Source organism: Oncorhynchus kisutch, linkage group LG6 (assembly GCF_002021735.2).
Source record: "Oncorhynchus kisutch isolate 150728-3 linkage group LG6, Okis_V2, whole genome shotgun sequence".
NCBI classification, from domain to species: Eukaryota; Metazoa; Chordata; class Actinopteri; order Salmoniformes; family Salmonidae; genus Oncorhynchus; species Oncorhynchus kisutch.
Genome location: NC_034179.2, coordinates 66,256,495 through 66,275,072, shown reverse-complemented (window position 1 = coordinate 66,275,072; position 18,578 = coordinate 66,256,495). Strand labels below are relative to the sequence as shown.

The 18,578-nt window shown below is 42.2% G+C and overlaps 1 protein-coding gene across 1 annotated transcript; it reads right to left on the bottom strand.

Annotated features, from left to right (window-relative positions):
- Positions 1–269: 269 nt before the first annotated feature.
- Positions 270–15,927, bottom strand: LOC109898309 (antigen WC1.1-like). Its single transcript, XM_020493243.2, has 8 exons — positions 15,653–15,927; positions 11,638–11,667; positions 10,971–11,291; positions 10,501–10,812; positions 9,904–10,200; positions 2,730–3,050; positions 2,414–2,551; positions 270–2,227 (listed from the first exon to the last, which is right to left on the bottom strand). Exons 1-8 carry the CDS (start codon positions 15,681–15,683, stop codon positions 1,992–1,994), a joined length of 1,686 nt encoding a protein of 561 aa, XP_020348832.1. The 5' UTR covers positions 15,684–15,927; the 3' UTR covers positions 270–1,991.
- Between the last annotated feature and the right edge of the window lie 2,651 nt (positions 15,928–18,578).

Sequence of the window (18,578 nt, the reverse complement as noted above, 5' to 3'; positions counted from 1 at the left end):
TCATCATTCTATATTGCAGCCGTTCGCAACAAGAAGAAGCGCTGCGATGTGTGTGGACCCAAGGAAGGACAGGAAGACACAGTACACATGCATCAAGTGCAATAAATACATTTGCAACACACACACACACAGTAAAACTCTGTCCCTCATGTGGTGTGTAGATCGGCCTTAATTTGGGTTCAATAGGGCAATTTATAATTTCCATAAAATACTAAGTAAAATTTGCCTTTCCAATTTGTTCAATTCAAAGCAATAAACATCGATAGTGATGAAAACCTTATTTCTTTTATGTTTGTTCAAGGTAAACATGATTTATTCCACCAATGTCTTGATTATCTAATAAAACAAATTGTGCTGTTATTGATAAATGTGATCTACCAGGGATAAATGCCAAATTTGAACCATGTATGCTGTCTTTGTTTGTAATTGAACATCTAAGTATTGAGTATTTTTACCTAAATTGCTATGGCTGTATTGTTTAAAAAAAACAATAGCGTTGTGGGGCCATCAGACTCGCAAACGTTCGGTGAATAACAAAAACACCACACAAGGGTTAAAATATCTGTATTCCCAGTGATGTGAAATCCATAGATTAGGGCCTAATTCATTCATTAATTTCAATTGACTGTTTTCCTTAGATAAACTGTAACTCAGTAAAATCTTAGAAATTGTTGCATTTTTTGTTCAGTGTAATAAAGGGATTTAATGCATCTACTATCGCATTTGCGGACTAATGGCAATATATGCTACTATTGCTAATGTGACGAGTAGATTTCAGTCATAATTTAGGTTAATCACATAACTTAATCACTGTAAGCAAAACAGATAATTCTGAACAATGCATTTCTGAGCGCGTAATGGCATAGTGTAGGATTAAACAGAGACGTTTCTTCTCCTTTCTTTGCACAGGAAAAATGTTGCCTTTTTCTAAACACATTTTATGCAATTCTAATACACTTTATATAACTGGAGGAATAAGCAACATATTTTTCAATACGACAAAAAATAGTAGCCTACTCTGCTGACACTCACAAACAGATGAGTAAAAACAACTATCAACTATGTAACTATCTAATCTAGGCCTACAAAAAGGAGAGTCACAAATTCTACAATATGACATCCATTTAGCCTGGAGGAGGGAATTAGTCTCCCCAAATGTTTGGGGATCCAATGATAAAGTCGAGTGAATATGGTGCACTCATTGGGGATATGGTTGATGCTCTCCTCTGGTGCCAATAAGAGGCTACTGTTTACTCAAATGGGAGTTGAGAAGACAAATTAGAGCCTTTTCTTCTCAGCAATAGCCATTTGCGTTCTAAACTATGCTTTTCCTGTGATTGTATTTTGAAATATTGAGATCGGCCTAAGCCTACTAAACTTCTTTCCACGGACTGCTGCAACTCAACAATCAACTATTTTGTAGGCTATTTTCCGCCTGCTGCCCAAATGACTAATTTCAATAAAAACAGCTAATTTTTAAAAGAAGCTAATGAATCTCTATGGTCAAATCATATGGTGTAGTATTTGTAATGTTATTTATTTCTGTATAAGGCACAAGTAATTATATAGCTGATTTTGGAAATGTCATTCTATTGACATTAGGCGAAGCGTATCTTCCCCTAGCCTACCGGATGCGCCGCTTATGCCGACATCAATGTATAAGTAGCAGGTGCATAAAACTGGCTGTGAGGCTTACAAGGCCGAGTTCAAATGCCGACATCAAATTCAAAGCAATCGGCGAACTGCCTAAATAGCTGACCTCAAGCAAGCTGTTGGGTACTGTCTCTGCTCAATGCTGAGAGAAAGGCACACAGGCCCTCCGAGCTAATTGCTGCATAGTCCTAAAGCCAGCCCATAGATACGCTAAACAGCCGTTGCATTTTAATGGCGGATTTGAATGATTTTAGTCAACTTTTTTTGTAGCCTACTTTTAACTTTTTGGTCTTAAAACTATACTCAACTGACACACCTGCCTGTGCTACAGCATTGTCCTAAGCAGAGACATTAACATAATCATTTTCATCACCTTCACTGTTAATTTTCTCATGAGACCCCCCACAAACACCATTTCTTTGAGTGTTTCCGTCCTCGTTGTCATAGCTGTGCCCTTTTTCCTTCTCATTTTTCTTTGCACCCTCCAGACCTCTCTGGTAACAGACGTTTTCAATATTAACATAGTCCTCTTCCTTTTCGTTGTCCTCCCCTCTGTTGTGTCTGTTGTCAATACCTGTTGCATAACAGTTCGCTCATGAATATTCGTTACAGGAAACTCAAGGGGGAAAAAGCCTTACAAAGAAAATGATTTCAAAAGTATTTCGGCCGAATTTGAGATGCTGCTTTAACTTGTCAGGCTCAAGGCATAAATCAAGTTCATATTCAGCCTTTGAGTTTACAGTATAGTGATATCACTTACATTCTCCCTGGTCAGTCTCTGTAGATGGCTTTCTGTTCATCCTCGTCCTCCAGCTGACTAGACAGATGGCTAGAAGAAGCAGAATTAGCAGTCCTACCCCACCAGTCCCTCCAGAGACAATGATGGGGACCATGAACGCTGAAGAAAATGTAGGTATTTTAAGGTTTAGATCTACAGATCAAGACTTGTAGATGGCAAATTCATAGGATATAAAAACAAACAAAAAACAGTGACATGAAGGATTATAAATCTTACAATACTATGATTCTTCTCTCACAATTTGAAATGTGTTTTTTTTTTGCATGTTTTACTTTACCTCGAATGGTGACAGCTAGTTCACTATTAGCCGACCTGAATGACCGGGTGGAGACATTGACTACATAGCTGCAGCTGTAGTTCCCCTGGTCTGTATACTCTGCAACAGGGAAGTGGAAGGAGGCAGAGTGGTTGACTGCTGGCTTAGTTTCAGTCCTGTTGGACCCAGAGAAGTCCAGATAGAAGAGGCCTCCAGGATACTGTGGCTGAATGGAGCAGGTGATGGAGAAGCTGTGGCCCCTGACCAGCTCTGGCCCCTGAGGTTCCCAAAACATCCCTCCATTTGGAGGACTGAGAGAGATGTTGGGCTGTAGCAGGACCACTGGGAAGAAAGTAAACAGCAATTTGAAAGTCATGTGATTCCATATTCACACCTTCTGACTAAGAAATATGTGTGTGATGGACAAGGTAATCAGTCTCTCGTCCCTATCAAGGCTCTGAATTTTATATATATACAGTGAGCTCCAAAGGTTTTGGGACAGTGACAAATGTTTTGGCTTTGTACTCCAGCACTTTGGATTTGAAATGATACAATGAATATGAGGTTAAAGTGCAGACTGTCCACTTTAACTTGAGGATTTATTCATCCATATCGGGTGAACAGTTTAGAAATGACAGCACTTCTGTACAACGTCCCCATTTTAGGGGACCAAAGGTATTGGGACAAATTCACCAACAATTAAAGTCAAAAGCTTTACAACACTTACCCATTCAAGGTTCTCTTCATTTCTACTATTTTCAACATTGTAGAATAGTGAAGATGTCAAAACTATGAAATAATACATGAAATCATGTAGTAAACTAAAAAAGTTTTAAAACAATTCAAAATATATTTTATATTTGAAATTCTTCAAAGTAGCCACCCTTTGCCTTGATGACAGCTTTGCACACGCTTGGCATTCTCTCAACCAGCTTCATGAGGTTGTCACCTGGAATGCACTTAAATTAACAGGTGTGCTATGTTAAGTTAATTTGTGTAATTTCTTTCCTTCTTAATGTGTTTGAGCCAATTAGTTATGTTGTGACATGGTAGGGGGGTATACAGAAGATAGCCCAATTTGGTAAAAGACCAAGTCCGTATTATGGCAAGAACAGCTCAAATAAGCAAAGAGAAACAACAGTCCATCATTATTTTAAGACTATTTTAAAACAAAAATCCAGAAAATCACATTGTATGATTTTTAAGTAATTAATGTCATGCAATAAAATGCAAATGAATTACTTAAAAATCATACAATGGGATTTTCTGGATTTTTGTTTTAGATTCCGTCTCTCACAGTTGAAGTGTACCTATGATATAAATTACAGACCTCTACATGCTTTGTAAGTAGGAAAACCTGCAAAATCGGCAGTGTATCAAATACTTGTTCTCCCCACTGTATATCTATATATATATATATATATATATATACATATATATATATACACACACACATACACACAAACACCGCTTGGATCCTGTTTCAGTAATAATGAAAACAGACCTTCTTGTTGTGTGCTCAATGATCTAACGTTTATATAGGAGTGGTTATAATATGCTAATAATGGTCCTCTGAGTATATCAATAGAGTTTGGAGTTTTCCTAGCCTTAAAGGCTTTAATTGCATCAAGACGTTCCTCTGTAATTTGGCTTTCACATGAGTATTTCTGTACAGATGTTAATTTTACATTGTTAATAGGAAGAAAATCCATACAATTAGCTTTGGTTAGCGGAAACTGAAATGAAAACATATTCTTAAAGTACTTTACTTCCTCTTTCAAAATATCATTCGGTGAATCATGTGTAACTCCTTCATTTGTAACAAGTTTCAATAAAAAAAATAGTAGCATTTCTATGTTGAAGATTGAAGAAGAATTTGGTTAATTTTTCCCCATATTCTATCCAGTTCACTTTATTTTTATAATATATTACACTGGATCTTTTTTGAATAATTTCCTCCATTTCTTTTCCCTCAAACTTATTCTGTGCCTCTATGGTAGGGTTTTTATTGCTATCTAACTGTACTGTTAGATCTAAATGTATTTTGTTTTATAGATGAGTACTGAATTGCATGGCCCCTAAAAGGCACATTTAAAAGTGCCCCATACAATAAGGGGATCTGCTGTACCTATGTTATGAAAAAGTAAGTTATAAATTCTTCTGTCCTAGTTATAAACAAGTTATCATGCAGTAGGCTTTGGTTCAATTTCCAAAATCCTCGCCCACATGAAAATTCTGTAAGAGTAATAAATATACCAACTATGTGATAACATAGGTACAGCAGATCCCCTTATTCTGTCCCCTATCAAAACTTTTTAAATCTTTTGGTGCCAGAGAGAATGACATAAGAAAGTAATCAAGACGACTAGCTTAATTAAGCCTCTGCCATGTATATCTCACTAGGTCAGGGTATTTAAGCTTCCATATATCCACTAATTCCAAAATGACAATCACGATTTCCTTAAGTGTGTCACGGCCGTTGAAAGAACTGGACCAAGGTGCAGCGTGGTGAGCGTACATATTCTTTTATTTAGAAAAGACGCCGAACAAAACAATAAACACTACAAATCAAACCATGAAGCTAGAGGATATGTGCCATAAACAAAGTTAACTTCCCACAAAGACAAGTGGGAAAAGGGCTACCTTCAGTATGGTTCTCAATCAGAGACAATGATAGACAGCTGTCCCTGATTGAGAACTCTACCCGGCCAAAACATAGCAATACAAATAATAGAACATAGAATACCCACACCAATTCACACCCTGACCAAACCAAATAGAGACATAAAAGGATCTCTAAGTTCAGGGCGTGACAGTACCCGCCCCCAAAGGTGTGGAATCCAGCCGCAAAACCTGAACATATAGGGGAGGGTCTGGGTGGGCATCTATCCGCTGTGGCGGCTCAGGTGCGGGAAGCAGACCCCGCTCCACCACTGGCTCACCCCACTTTGGTGGCACCTCTGGTGCGGGGACCCTCGTCACCGACCCCGGACTGGGGACCCTCGTAGCGGGCCACGGACTGGGCACCCTCGTTGCGGGCCACGGACTGGGCACCCTCGTTGCGGGCCACGGACTGGGCACCCTCGTTGCGGGCCACGGACTGGGCACCCTCGCTGCGGTCCCCGGACTGGGCACCCTCGCTGTGGTCCCCGGACTGGGCACCCTCGCTGTGGGCCCCGAACTGGGCACCCTCGCTGCGGGCCCCGGACTGGAGGCCGTGTCTGGAGGCTCCGGACTGGAGACCGTCGTTGAAGGCTTTGTGCCATAACTACTCACTGGAGGCTTCCTGCCATGGATCATCACTGGAGGCTGCGTGCCATGGATCATCACTGGAGGCTGCGTGCCATGGATCATCACTGGAGGCTTCTCGCCATGGATCATCACTGGAGGCTTTGTGCCATGGATCATCACTGGAGGTTTCGTGCCATGGATCATCACTGGAGGCTTTGTGCCATGGCTCATGGCTCTGGGAGCAGGCACAGGACTCACCAGGCTGGGGAGACATACAGGAGGCTTAGTTCTTGGCAGAGGCACCGGATAGACTGGGCTGTGGAGGTGACTGGCTGTCTCGAGCGCAGAGCTGGCACAATCCGTTCTGGCTGGATGCCCACTTCCACCTGGCAAATGCGGGACGCTGGCACAGAGCACACCGGCCTGTGAATGCTCACTCGAGACACCGTGCGCATCACCCCATAGCACGGTGCCTGACCCGTCAAATGCTCGCCACGGTAAGCACGGGGAGTTGGCTCAGGTCTGAATCCTGACTCTGCCACACTCCCCGTGTGCCTCCCCCCTAACATTTTTTTTGCCGTGGCCTCCCGGTCTTTAGTGCCAGCTGTGACCATGTGTAAACCTGGGCCTTCTTTCTTGCTGCCTCCACCTTCCTCTCTGCTTCCAGCTGCTCCCACGATAGGCGATCGTTTCCTGCCAGGATCTCCTCCCATGTCCAGGATCCCTTGACATTTAGGATTTCCTCCCATGTACAGTCCTCCTGAACACGCTGCTCCTCCTTACCACACTGCTTGGTCCGTTTGTGGTGGGAAGTTCTGTCACGGCCGTTGAACGAACTGGACCAAGGTGCAGCGTGGTAAGCGTACATATTCTTTTTAAAACAATAAACACTACAAAACAAACCGTGGCGCAAGAGGCTATGTGCCATAAACAAAGTCAACTTCCCACAAAGACAGGTGGGAAAGGGCTACCTAAGGATGGTTCTCAATCAGAGACAATGATAGACAGCTGTCCCTGATTGAGAACCCTACCCAGCCAAAACATAGAAATACAAATAATAGAACATAGAATACCCACCCCAAATCACACCCTGACCAAACCAAATAGAGACATAAAAAGAATTTCTAAGGTCAGGGCGTGACAAAGTGCCTGAGGGTGATAGTTTGTAGGGTGATTTCCTTTACTGTCCATAGAGGTATTTTAAAACCCTATTAAAATCCCCCACCCTGATAATAGAGTCTACTGTTGCTTATAGAGTTGATACATTCTTATATATATTTTCAATGAAGCTTGGATCATCATTATTTGGACCATATAGGTTAATAAGCCAAATCTGTTTACTGTCCAATAACATTTATAATAATCCATCTACCTTGATGATCTGTTTGGACAATTTGCACATTTGTATCAAAATTACTGTTATTTAATATCATCGCCCCTTTTGAATTTCTTTGCCCATGGGAGAAATATATTTTGCCCCCCAGTCCTTTTTCCACAAAACGTCAAATTGTTGAATGAGTTTCCTGTAAACAATAGATATTATTTTCCTTCTCTTTTAGCCAGGTAAATACCGATCGTCTTTTCTTATTATTTGCTCAGCCATTATAACTGGCTATACTTATTTCACCACTTACCATAATGAGTCACAAGTTTCAATTCTATTTATCAAAATGTATGTTTGTAAACGTACCATTAAAAAATAACATGATGAATGAGTGTCTATGTTGCTGTACCACGATATTTGCATTGCTAATAAATAAACCTCCAATTCCACCCGCTAAAACCCCTACTCATCCCGAGTTGGGTTGTCATCCCAATGCCCGGCAGATCAACCCCCGGATCCCACAGCCCTGGAGAGACTGGGACCTATATCCTTCGAAAAGAGCACAGTGCCACCCGCAGAAGAGAGGCAGACCAAACCCCGGCTCCCACAGCCCCGGAGAGACTGGGACCTATATCCTTCGAAAAGAGCACAGTGCCACCCGCAGAAGAGAGGCAGATCAACCCCCGGATCCCACAGCCCCGGAGAGACTGGGACCTATATCCTTCGAAAAGAGCACAGTGCCACCCGCAGAAGAGAGGCAGACCAACCCCCGGATCCCACAGCCCCGGAGAGACTGGGACCTATATCCTTCGAAAAGTGCACAGTGCCACCCGCAGAAGGGGGCAGACCAACCCCCGGATCCCACAGCCCCGGAGAGACTGGGACCTATATCCTTCGAAAAGAGCACAGTGCCACCCGCAGAAGAGAGGCAGACCAACCCCCGGATCCCACAGCCCCAGAGAGACTGGGACCTATATCCTTCGAAAAGAGCACAGTGCCACCCGCAGAAGAGAGGCAGACCAACCCCCGGATCCCACAGCCCCGGAGAGACTGGGACCTATATCCTTCGAAAAGAGCACAGTGCCACCCGCAGAAGAGAGGCAGACCAACCCCCGGATCCCACAGCCCCGGAGAGACTGGGACCTATATCCTTCGAAAAGAGCACAGTGCCACCCGCAGAAGAGAGGCAGACCAACCCCCGGATCCCACAGCCCCGGAGAGACTGGGACCTATATCCTTCGAAAAGAGCACAGTGCCACCCGCAGAAGAGAGGCAGATCAACCCCCGGATCCCACAGCCCCGGAGAGACTGGGACCTATATCCTTCGAAAAGAGCACAGTGCCACCCGCAGAAGAGAGGTAGATCAACCCCCGGATCCCACAGCCCCGGAGAGACTGGGACCTATATCCTTCGAAAAGAGCACAGTGCCACCCGCAGAAGAGAGGCAGATCAACCGCCAAACGCATTTCCAACGCCCTCACCTCGATTTGTATTATATATAGCCATCAAAAAATCTCTATATATTTTAAAATCCTGTTTCTTATTTTCCATAATTAGCTATTAATAGTTGTAGTAATTTATGCAACGGATTTTTACCTCTCACCAGTCTCACCATTACCAAAATTACAGTATGGCAAGCAGTTATTATATTAGCAAACAATTATTATGAATCATCCTGTATTGTCTCTAACATCTTTTACTCCCTCGCAAGAGTTGTGGGATACACACTCACACACTCAACCCCTTTCCCCCACAACAACCATAGACTCAGATTCTCAGCAGTTGCACCATCCCAGAGCCCAAATCAAAAAAGGTATTGATTTGCAAATGCATATACAGTTGCAGCTATATGAGAAGGCCTGCAAAATTGTGCAAAACAAATGGGCAGAAATGGGGAGATTTGATTAACCATTGTCACATCCTAGATGATGGAGGTCAGATATACCCCCTTCCCCTGAAACACCCACAACATGGTCCCCTGTAGTGACCATTTCCCAAGCATCTCCATGCAGAGATGCAGTCAGGACTTTGATTTTGTGCCACCAGGGCCACAATAATACGCCCAATAGAAATGAATGGTAAGTGCATTGTGTCATTTTGGATATACCTTTATTTTAAATAAGAATAGAATATGTTTCTAAACACTTCTACATTAATGTTCTACCATGTTTACGGATAGTCCTGAATAAATTGTGAATAATGATGAGTGAGAAAGTTAGACACAAATATCATACCCCACAAAATAATCTGAAACACAACCAAAACAAACAGCAAATGCATCCAACAACTTTGTAGAGTCACAAGCGTGATGTAATCATTGCATGCTAGGAATATGGGACCAAATACTCAACTTTTGATTACTTTAATACACATACTGTATAAGTGAATTTGTCCCAATACTTTTGGTCCCGTAAAATGCGTGGACTAGATCCAAAAAGCACTGTAATTTCTAAATGGTTCCCTGATATGAATAAACATACCCTCAAATTAAAGCTGACAGTCTGCACATTCACCTCAGTCATTGTATCATTTAAAATACAAAGTGCTGGAATACAGAGCCAAAACAAAATATTTGTCACTGTCCCAATACCTTTGGAGCTCACTGTAGATTAAGCAACACTTGTTTCCCAACTACCTCACCTTTAGTAATGTTGCTGTAAGGGGAGCTGATGGCTTGGCTGTTGGAGAGGGTTCTGTAGAGACAGCGGTAACTACCCTGGTGTGAAGCATCCATCTTAAACTTTGTTAAAGTAGCCCTGGGCTGTGAGGATCCAACAGTCACGGTCATGATGGAGTCTCCATTCAGATAGAAGGTGAACTCCACAGCATTACAGAGGATACGGGATGGAAGAGTGCAGGTGAGTTGAACCTCCTCTCCTTGCAATAAGGCAGAATATGATTGGTTTGTGGAGAGTGAAGGCTTCTGCATGACAACACCTGTTGGTCAAAGACATGTAGTTTAGTTAGGCAACAGTAACCACAACCTATCTACTGGGTCTTCATACTGTATTAGACACCTGCTCTGATCTAGGCTGCCCCCATCTGGTCACATAGCACCAAGTCTGGCATGGGTTAAGATTCTTTGTGCAACAGTCAAGTCTCCACTAGGTGGCAGAGCAGGCTATAATACTGCAGTAATATGCTTTTTAGGATTTTCTCTCTGATGAGACATTTTTGCACAATTCAAACCATTCAAACCAAAACTCAAGTCTAGACAAGGAAAAGAGACTCCCTTACCTGAACAAATAACACCTTTGTCGTTACCATGATTACAGTTATGTGTTCCTCTTGTGTGTGGGCACTGTGTGATGGAGCACTCACTGCCAGAGCAGCCAACATCATCCTGCCAGATAGGCCCACTGCCCTGACCAAAGTAAGCCCTCTCTGGGGCACTAACAGCTCTCCCACAGCCAAGCTGTCTGCATGCCACAGCAGAGTCATTCAAATCCCATATGTCGTTACACACGGTTCGCCAGTGACCAATTTGATAGACCTCCACCCTCCCAGAGCAGAGGTCACTCCCATTGACCAGTCTGATATTATGTTTAACTAGGAATTAAAGAAAAATTAAAAACATTTGACAATGTGGGAGAAAATAAATGCATTTCAGTATCATATTCAACTAAATCAATGCCAAGTTGACACACGTATAATCAATTGTATTTTGACTTTCATTAACCACAATAGCAACACAGAGGGACTTTTACCTGAGCAGACAACTTTGGCATCTTGAGACTGTAAACAGTCATGGTGTTTCAATCCTCCATGTGAGCATTCTGTGAGGGAGCTCTCACTGCCTTTACACCCAACATCATCCAGCCACGTCGGCCTGCCACCACTACCCTGACCTAAGTGGACACTACTTTGGACACTCACAGCCCTCCCACAGCCCAGCTGGCCACACACCACATTGGCATCGTCAAAGTCCCACTTCTGACCACACACTCTTCCCCACTGGCCCTTGTAAAGAATCTCCACTGTTCCAGAGCAGCGACTAGTGCCATTGACCAGCCTGATCTCTTCACCAGCTCACAAAGAGGAAAAAAGATCATAGGAAAATTATGAATGATTAATAAGCAATTATGCAATTTAACACTGCCAGTTGTCAAAAGTGTTCTATTAAAAGTTGTTTCAAATGTGTTAATGAACCTTTCTGGACTTTAACAGCACCTTTGAGACTTGTGTTCACATATATTTTTTTATTTAACTAGGCAAGTCAGGTAAGAACAAATCCTTACTTACAATGACAGCCTAGGAACAGTGGGTTAACTGCCTTGTTCAGGAGCAGAATGACATATTTTTATCAGCTCGGGGATTCGATCTAGCCCAACGTTTTAACCACTAAGCTACCTGCCGCCCCACAGGAAAACTTACCAGCCAATGAAGATTTGACCATTTGATGAGCTGTTGGGGAGAAACACAGACAACCAAAACATTTCAATTAAACACACATTTACTGAGGTTGCCATTAGTAAATGGATAACAGCTTATAATAATGTCAATTTAAAAATCCTACATTTTTTATATGTAAGTTTTCTCACCATTTATGAATTGTTATTGCTACATTTGTAAAAGTTAGTAAGATGTATATAGACAGTTATTTACATATTTATAAACAGTTTTAAACATAAACCAGGCAAGCAAACATTATTTGCATATGCTGTTGTGGTATTTACACCATCTGTAAAGCCAGATAGTTGGGTCTATATCGAGTTCAAGGATTTCCTTTATGAAACTGCCCTGAAACTGCCCTGAAACTGCCCTGTGTCTCATGTACATTAGTGAACTTGTCGTGGTTGACATTTTCCCGACTCTCACAGACTTCTGTTTAGTATACAGATAAAAGAATGTATCAGTTTCACACAAAATGGCCCAATTCCTTTGTTTAAAAATCAGCTAGTCCTGCTTTCTGCTAAATGCTATTAATGACTCTCAATACTTTATTTTGTGAAATTATTTCTCCACTTGATGTTGACTTATGTTATTTCCTGATATAAAATGTCAGCAGGAAGCTACTCTGAAAATATAGTTTAGCTTGCTACCAGCTACTTCACACTGGAGTAAAAAATTCAGCTACACTATAGCTACCTGTGAGGGTTGACGCTGGAGACACGAAGCACATTTAATAAATAACGGACAAGAAACAGGACAGGAACAGCGTCTGGACAGGGGACAAAATAACGACATCAATGCCAACACAGAGAATAAACAGAGGAAGCAGACAGATAAAGGGGAGCCAACGAAATAATGATGGAGTTCAGGTGGGTCCAATAAGGCTTAGGTGCGCGTAATGAAGGGGACAGGTGTGCGTAATGATAGGCAGTCTGGCGCCCTTGAGCCCAGGAGAGGGAGAGCGGGAGCAGGCATGACAGCTACCATTGGGAGAATCCATTTTTCAGACTCGGTCAGGGACAGGTTGAAAAAGTCAGTGAAGGCAATTGCCAGTTGGTCAGTGCATACTCGGAGTACACGTCCTGGTAATCCATCTGGGCCTTGGGCCTTATGAATGTTGACCTGTTTAAAGGGTTTAGTCACATCGGCAACGGAGAGCGCAATCACACAGTTGTTTGGAACAGCTGACGCTCTCATGCATGCTTCAGTGTTGCTTGCCTCGAAGCGAGCATAGAAGTAATTTAGCTCATCTGGTAGGCTCGTGTCACTGGGCAGTTCTCGCCTGTGCTTCCCTTTGTAGTCTGCAATAGTTTGCAAGCCCTGCCACATCCGACGAGCATCTGAGCCGGTCTGGTATGATTCAATCTTAGTGCTGCATTGACGCTTTGCCTGTTTGCTGGTTCGTCAGAGGGCATAGCGGGATTTCTTACAAGCTTCCGAGTTAGAGTCCCACTCCTTGAAAGCGTCAGCTCTACCCTTTAGCTCAGTTTGGATATTGCCTGGTATCCATGGCGTCTGGTTGGGGTATGTACGTACAGTCACTGTGGGGATGACGTCATCAATGCACTTATTGATGAAGCCAGTGACTGATGTGGTGTACTCCTCAATACCATCGGAAGAATCCCGGATCATATTCCAGTCTGTGCTAGCAAACCCGTCCTGTAACTTAGCATCTGCATCATTTGACCACTTCTTTATTGACAGAGTCACTGGTGCTTCCTGTCTCCCACTCACTCTCGTCGTTCTTAGCCTCTTATCCTGCTGGACCTCTCAAGCTGGACCTTTCTCGAGGAGAGAGAAAAACCTCCATCCTCAGTAGGCCGACCACAGGTCCTGGACCTTCGCCTTTAATGGAAAGAACTGGTGAAATGGGAAATATCACATTTACATAAGTATTCAGCCCCTTTACTTAGTACTTTGTTGAAGCATCGTTGGCAGCGATTACAGCCTAGAGTCTTCTTGGGTATGACGCAACAAACTTGGTACACCTGTATTTGAGGAGTTTCTCCCATTCTTCTCTGCAGATCATCTCAATCTCTGCCAGGTTGTTTGGGGAGTGTCGCTGCAGAGCTATTTTCAGGTCTCTCCAGAGATGTTTGATCGGGCTCTGGCTGGGCCAATCAAGAACATTCAGAGACTCGTCTCAAAGCCACACCTGCATTGTCTTGGCTGTGTGCTTAGGGTCATTGTCCTTTTGGAAGGTGAACCTTCACCCCAGTCTGAGGTCCTGAGTGCTCTGGAGCAGGTTTTCATCAAGGATCTCTCTGTACTTTGCTCCGTTCATCTTTACATTGATCCTGACTAGTCACCCAGTCCCTGCCGCTGAAAGAAATCCCCGCAGCATGATGCTGCCATCACCATGCTTCATCATAGGGAGGGTGCCAGGTTTCCTCCAGACGTGACGATAGGCATTCAGACCAAAGAGTTCAATCTTAATTTTATCAGACCAGAGAATCTTGTTTCTCATAGTCGTGGAGTCCCTTAGGTGCCTTCTGGCAAACTCCAAGCGGGATGTCATGTGCCTTTTACTGAAGAGTAGCTTCCTTCTGGCCACTCTACCATAAAGGCCTGATTGTTGGAGTGCTGCATAGATTGTTGTCCTTCTGGAAGGTTCTCCCATCTCCACAGAGGAACTCTGGAGCTCTGTGAGAGTTATCATTGGGTTCTTGGTCACCTCCCTGAGTATGGCTCTAGGAAGTGTTTTAGTGGTTGTAAACTTTTTCCGTTTAAGAATTATGGAGTCCCTGTGTTCTTGGGGACCTTCAATTCTGCAGAAATGTTTTGGTACGTTTCCCCAGATCAGTGCCTCGACACAATCCTGACTAGGAGCTGTACGGACAATTCCTTCTACCTCATGTTTTGGTGTTTGCTCTGACATGCACTGTCAACTGTGGGACCTTATATAGACAGGGGTGTGCCTTTCCAAATCATGTCCAATCAATTGACTTTCCCACAAGTGGACTCAAATCAAGTTCTAGATACATCTCAAGGATGATCAATGGAAACAGGATGCACCTGAGCTCAATTTAGAGTCTCATAGCAAAGGTTCTGAATACTTATGTAAATAAGGTATCTGCTTTTTACTTTTTTTTTTTTTTACTAAAAACCAGTTTTCCATTTTTCAATATAGTGTATTATGTGTAGATTGATGAGGAAAATGTTTTATTTAATCCATTTTAGAATAAGCCTGTAACGTAACAAAAGGTGGAAAAGGGGAAGGGGTCTGAAAACTTTCCCATTCATTCAATTAACTGGGAAATGTACAAAAATTGAATTCTAATTGAATTCCAATTCAAAACAGTCCAAACACTTAAATTACAATTCTAAAACTTGAAGATTGAATTCATTTCAAAATTCTCCACTTCATGAGTGAATTCAAGAATTGAAATTGACCCCAACCCTATGCCTGTTTAACTTTGGTTTGCCATTTCAAATAAAAAACAAATATGTAAACTATGACATCACTAGGGAATTAATCAGTGTAATTTTTTGCGTAGATGGACCGGAGTTATCCTCTCTGCAGTTTCAAGATCCTATTTTGCTACATTTTCTATCAAAGTTAATAATTGCAAAATTGCTCAACTTTTACAGTATAGGTCCACAAAGCACACATATATTTAACTTTGAAGTCACAGTTGTGTGAGCCAAGAAAGCAGACATGAGAACTGGAAATTAATCCTTTGTTATAGGTCAGTTTGATTTTGTGACTGTCTACCAAGTCGCTCGTGAGCAATATCATCAATTCATGGAGACCAAAATCCACAAATTTAGCACGTTAAAATTCCATTGCAGACATAAGTATATCCAGTACATAAATCATAGCCTATTGAAACACGGCTAAACTAGAAAGGAACAATATAATAGTGCACTTGGATATAGCAGAAGTCACAGAGACAACAGATACCAATCTATATATAGAGTCTATTCTTATTCATGTGAGGCACTTGAAAGACCTTCCTTTATGACAACTTAGTTATTGTAATACACAAAGACTCACCTAATGCCATAAAGAGTAGAATTGTCACCATCTTGATCCTTGTAATGTCCTCCAATATCAGGTATGATTCTCACCAATACTTGGCAGTAAATTGCCAATTTGTACCCCAGATTTAACTATTTTCAAGTTACAATACAATGGACTCAACTATTAATACAACCAAAATTCTGCTGAACCGAAATTGAGGGTTAAATTACCATGGTCTGGCAATGCTACATCCATGTAAAAAAGATCAATGTGTGATCTTCTACACACTTTCAGAGTCACACAGCCACAAAACAGGAAATACTGGCCCACTACTGTATTTAGTCTCTGGTCTGGCCACCAATTCCACTAAACTGAGCTCAACACTGAGCTCAACGCCACAAAGATCATTTGTTTCATTTTTTTTTACAAATAATATGAAACCCATAAAACACGAAAATTAACTGATGGGCCAATAAGAAATGCACAGAAAGTAAAAAATAAGTCACCCCCCCAAACATGTTCTCTGAATCTTGTGTTTGTTCTTGTAATGTGATCTACCATAGTCCCAGGTCCACTGAAATGCTGCTCTGAAAGTGGACAGGTAGCCTAGTGGTTAGGGCATTGGGCCAGTAACCTAAAGGTTGCTAGATTGAATCCCTGAGCTGAAAAGGTAAAAATCTGTCATTCTGGCCCTGAACAAGGCAGTTAATTCACTATTCTTAGGCTGTCATTGTAAGTAAGAATTTGTTCTTAACTGACTTGAATAGTTAAATAAAGGTAAAATCTCCCCCGGAGTTAAGAAACAACATTTAAAAACACACAATGTGTGTTAATGCTAATGCCGGAAAGTATGTCGATGATCACACAATGATCTTGCAAAATCAAAACAGTTGTTTATGTATTTTATCCCCAAATGCCGGTTGTGCATCTGATTGCAGTACAATATCAAGGTGTGATCTTCTACACACGTTCTGGTATTAGCATTAACATAACAGAGAAAAGCAGTACACTGTAATGGAACATGAAATCCCAGCCCACTAACCACTTATGTGGTTAGTCTCTGGTCTGGTCGCTGATTCCAAAGAACTGCGGCAGCACACAACACTGAGCTCAACACCACAAACCCCATTTAATTTATTTTTTAAACCAAGAATATCAGACCCATAAAACACAATGATGGAGCTATACATACAATTATATATATGTATCTTCTTCAAAGTAGCCACCCTTTGCCTTGATGACAGCTTTGCACACTCTTGGCATTCTCTCAACAAGCTTCACCTGGAATGCTTTTCCAACAGTCTTGAAGGAGTTCCCACATATGGTGAGCACTTGTTGGCTGCTTTTCCTTCACTCTGAGGTCCAACTCATTCCAAATCATCTCAAACCATCTCCATCACTCTCCTTCTTGGTCAAATAGCCCTTATATAGCCTGGAGGTATGTTGGGTCATTGTCCAGTTGAAAACAAATGATAGTCCCACTAAGCGCAAACCAGATGGGATGGCGTATCGCTGCAGAATACTGTAGTAGCCATGCTGGTTAAGTGTGCCTTGAATTCTAAATGAATCACGACAGTGTCATCAGCAAAGCACTCCCACACCATCACACCTCCTCCTCCATGCTTCACGGTGGGAACCACACATACAGAGATAATCCACCCACCTACTCTGCGTCTCACAAAGACACGGCAGTTGGAGCCTAAAAATCTCAAATTTGGACCAAAGGACATATTTCCACCAGTCTAATGTCAATTGCTCATGTTTCTTGGCCCAAGCAAGTATCTTCTTATTAATAATGTCCTGCAGTAGTGGTTTCTTTCCAGCAATTTGACCATGAAGACCTGATTCACACAGTCTCCTATGAACATTAGAGATGTGTCTGTTACATGAACTCTGTGAAGGATTTATTTAGGATATGATCTGAGGTGTAGTTAACTCAAACAAACGTATCCTCTGCAGCAGAGGTAACTCTTGGTCTTCCTTTCTTGTGGCAGTCCTCGTGAGAGCCAGTTTCATCATGGTGCTTTATGGTTTTTGCGACCGCACTTGAAGAAACTTCAAAAGTTATTGAAATGTTTTGCATTGACTGATGTCTTAAAATAATGATGGACTGTCGTTTCTCTTTGCTCTTTCCAAGAAACAAAGAGATGTTCTGTTGAACCTGACAATTAATCTTAATGGTTGTACAGTCGTCTCAAATAAAACTGTGAAGGACCCCGGCGCTACTCTGGACCCTGATCTCTCTTTTGACGAACATATCAAGACTGTTTCAAGGACAGATTTTTTCCATCTACGTAACATTGCAAAAATCTGAAACTTTCTGTCCAAAAATGATGCAGAAAAATGAATACATGCTTTTGTTACTTCTAGGTTAGACTACTGCAATGCTCTACTTTCTGACTACCTGGATAAAGCACAACATAAACTTCAGTTAGTGTTAAATACGGCTGCTAGAATCCTGACTAGAACAAAAAAATGTAATCATATTATTCCAGTGCTAGCCTCCCTACACTGGCTTCCTGTCAAGGCAAGGGCTGGTTTCAAGGTTTTACTGCTAACCTACAAAGCATTACATTGGCTTGCTCCTACCTATCTCTCTGATTTGGTCCTGCCATACATACCTACACGTACGCTATGGTCACAAGATGCAGGCCTCCTAATTGTCCCTAGAATTTCTAAGCTGGAGGCAGGGCTTTCTCCTATAGAGCTCAATTTTTATGGAATGGTCTGCCTACCCATGTGAGAGACGCAAACTTGGTCTCAACCTTTAAGTCTTTATTGAAGACTCATTTCTTCAGTGGGTCATAATATTGAGTGTAGTCTGGCCCAGGAGTGTGAAGGTGAACGGAAAGACTCTGGAGCAACAAACTGCCCTTGCTGTCTCTGCCTGGCCGGTTCCCCTCTTTCCACTGGGATTCTCTGCCTCTAACCATATTACAGGGGCTGAGTCACTGGCTTA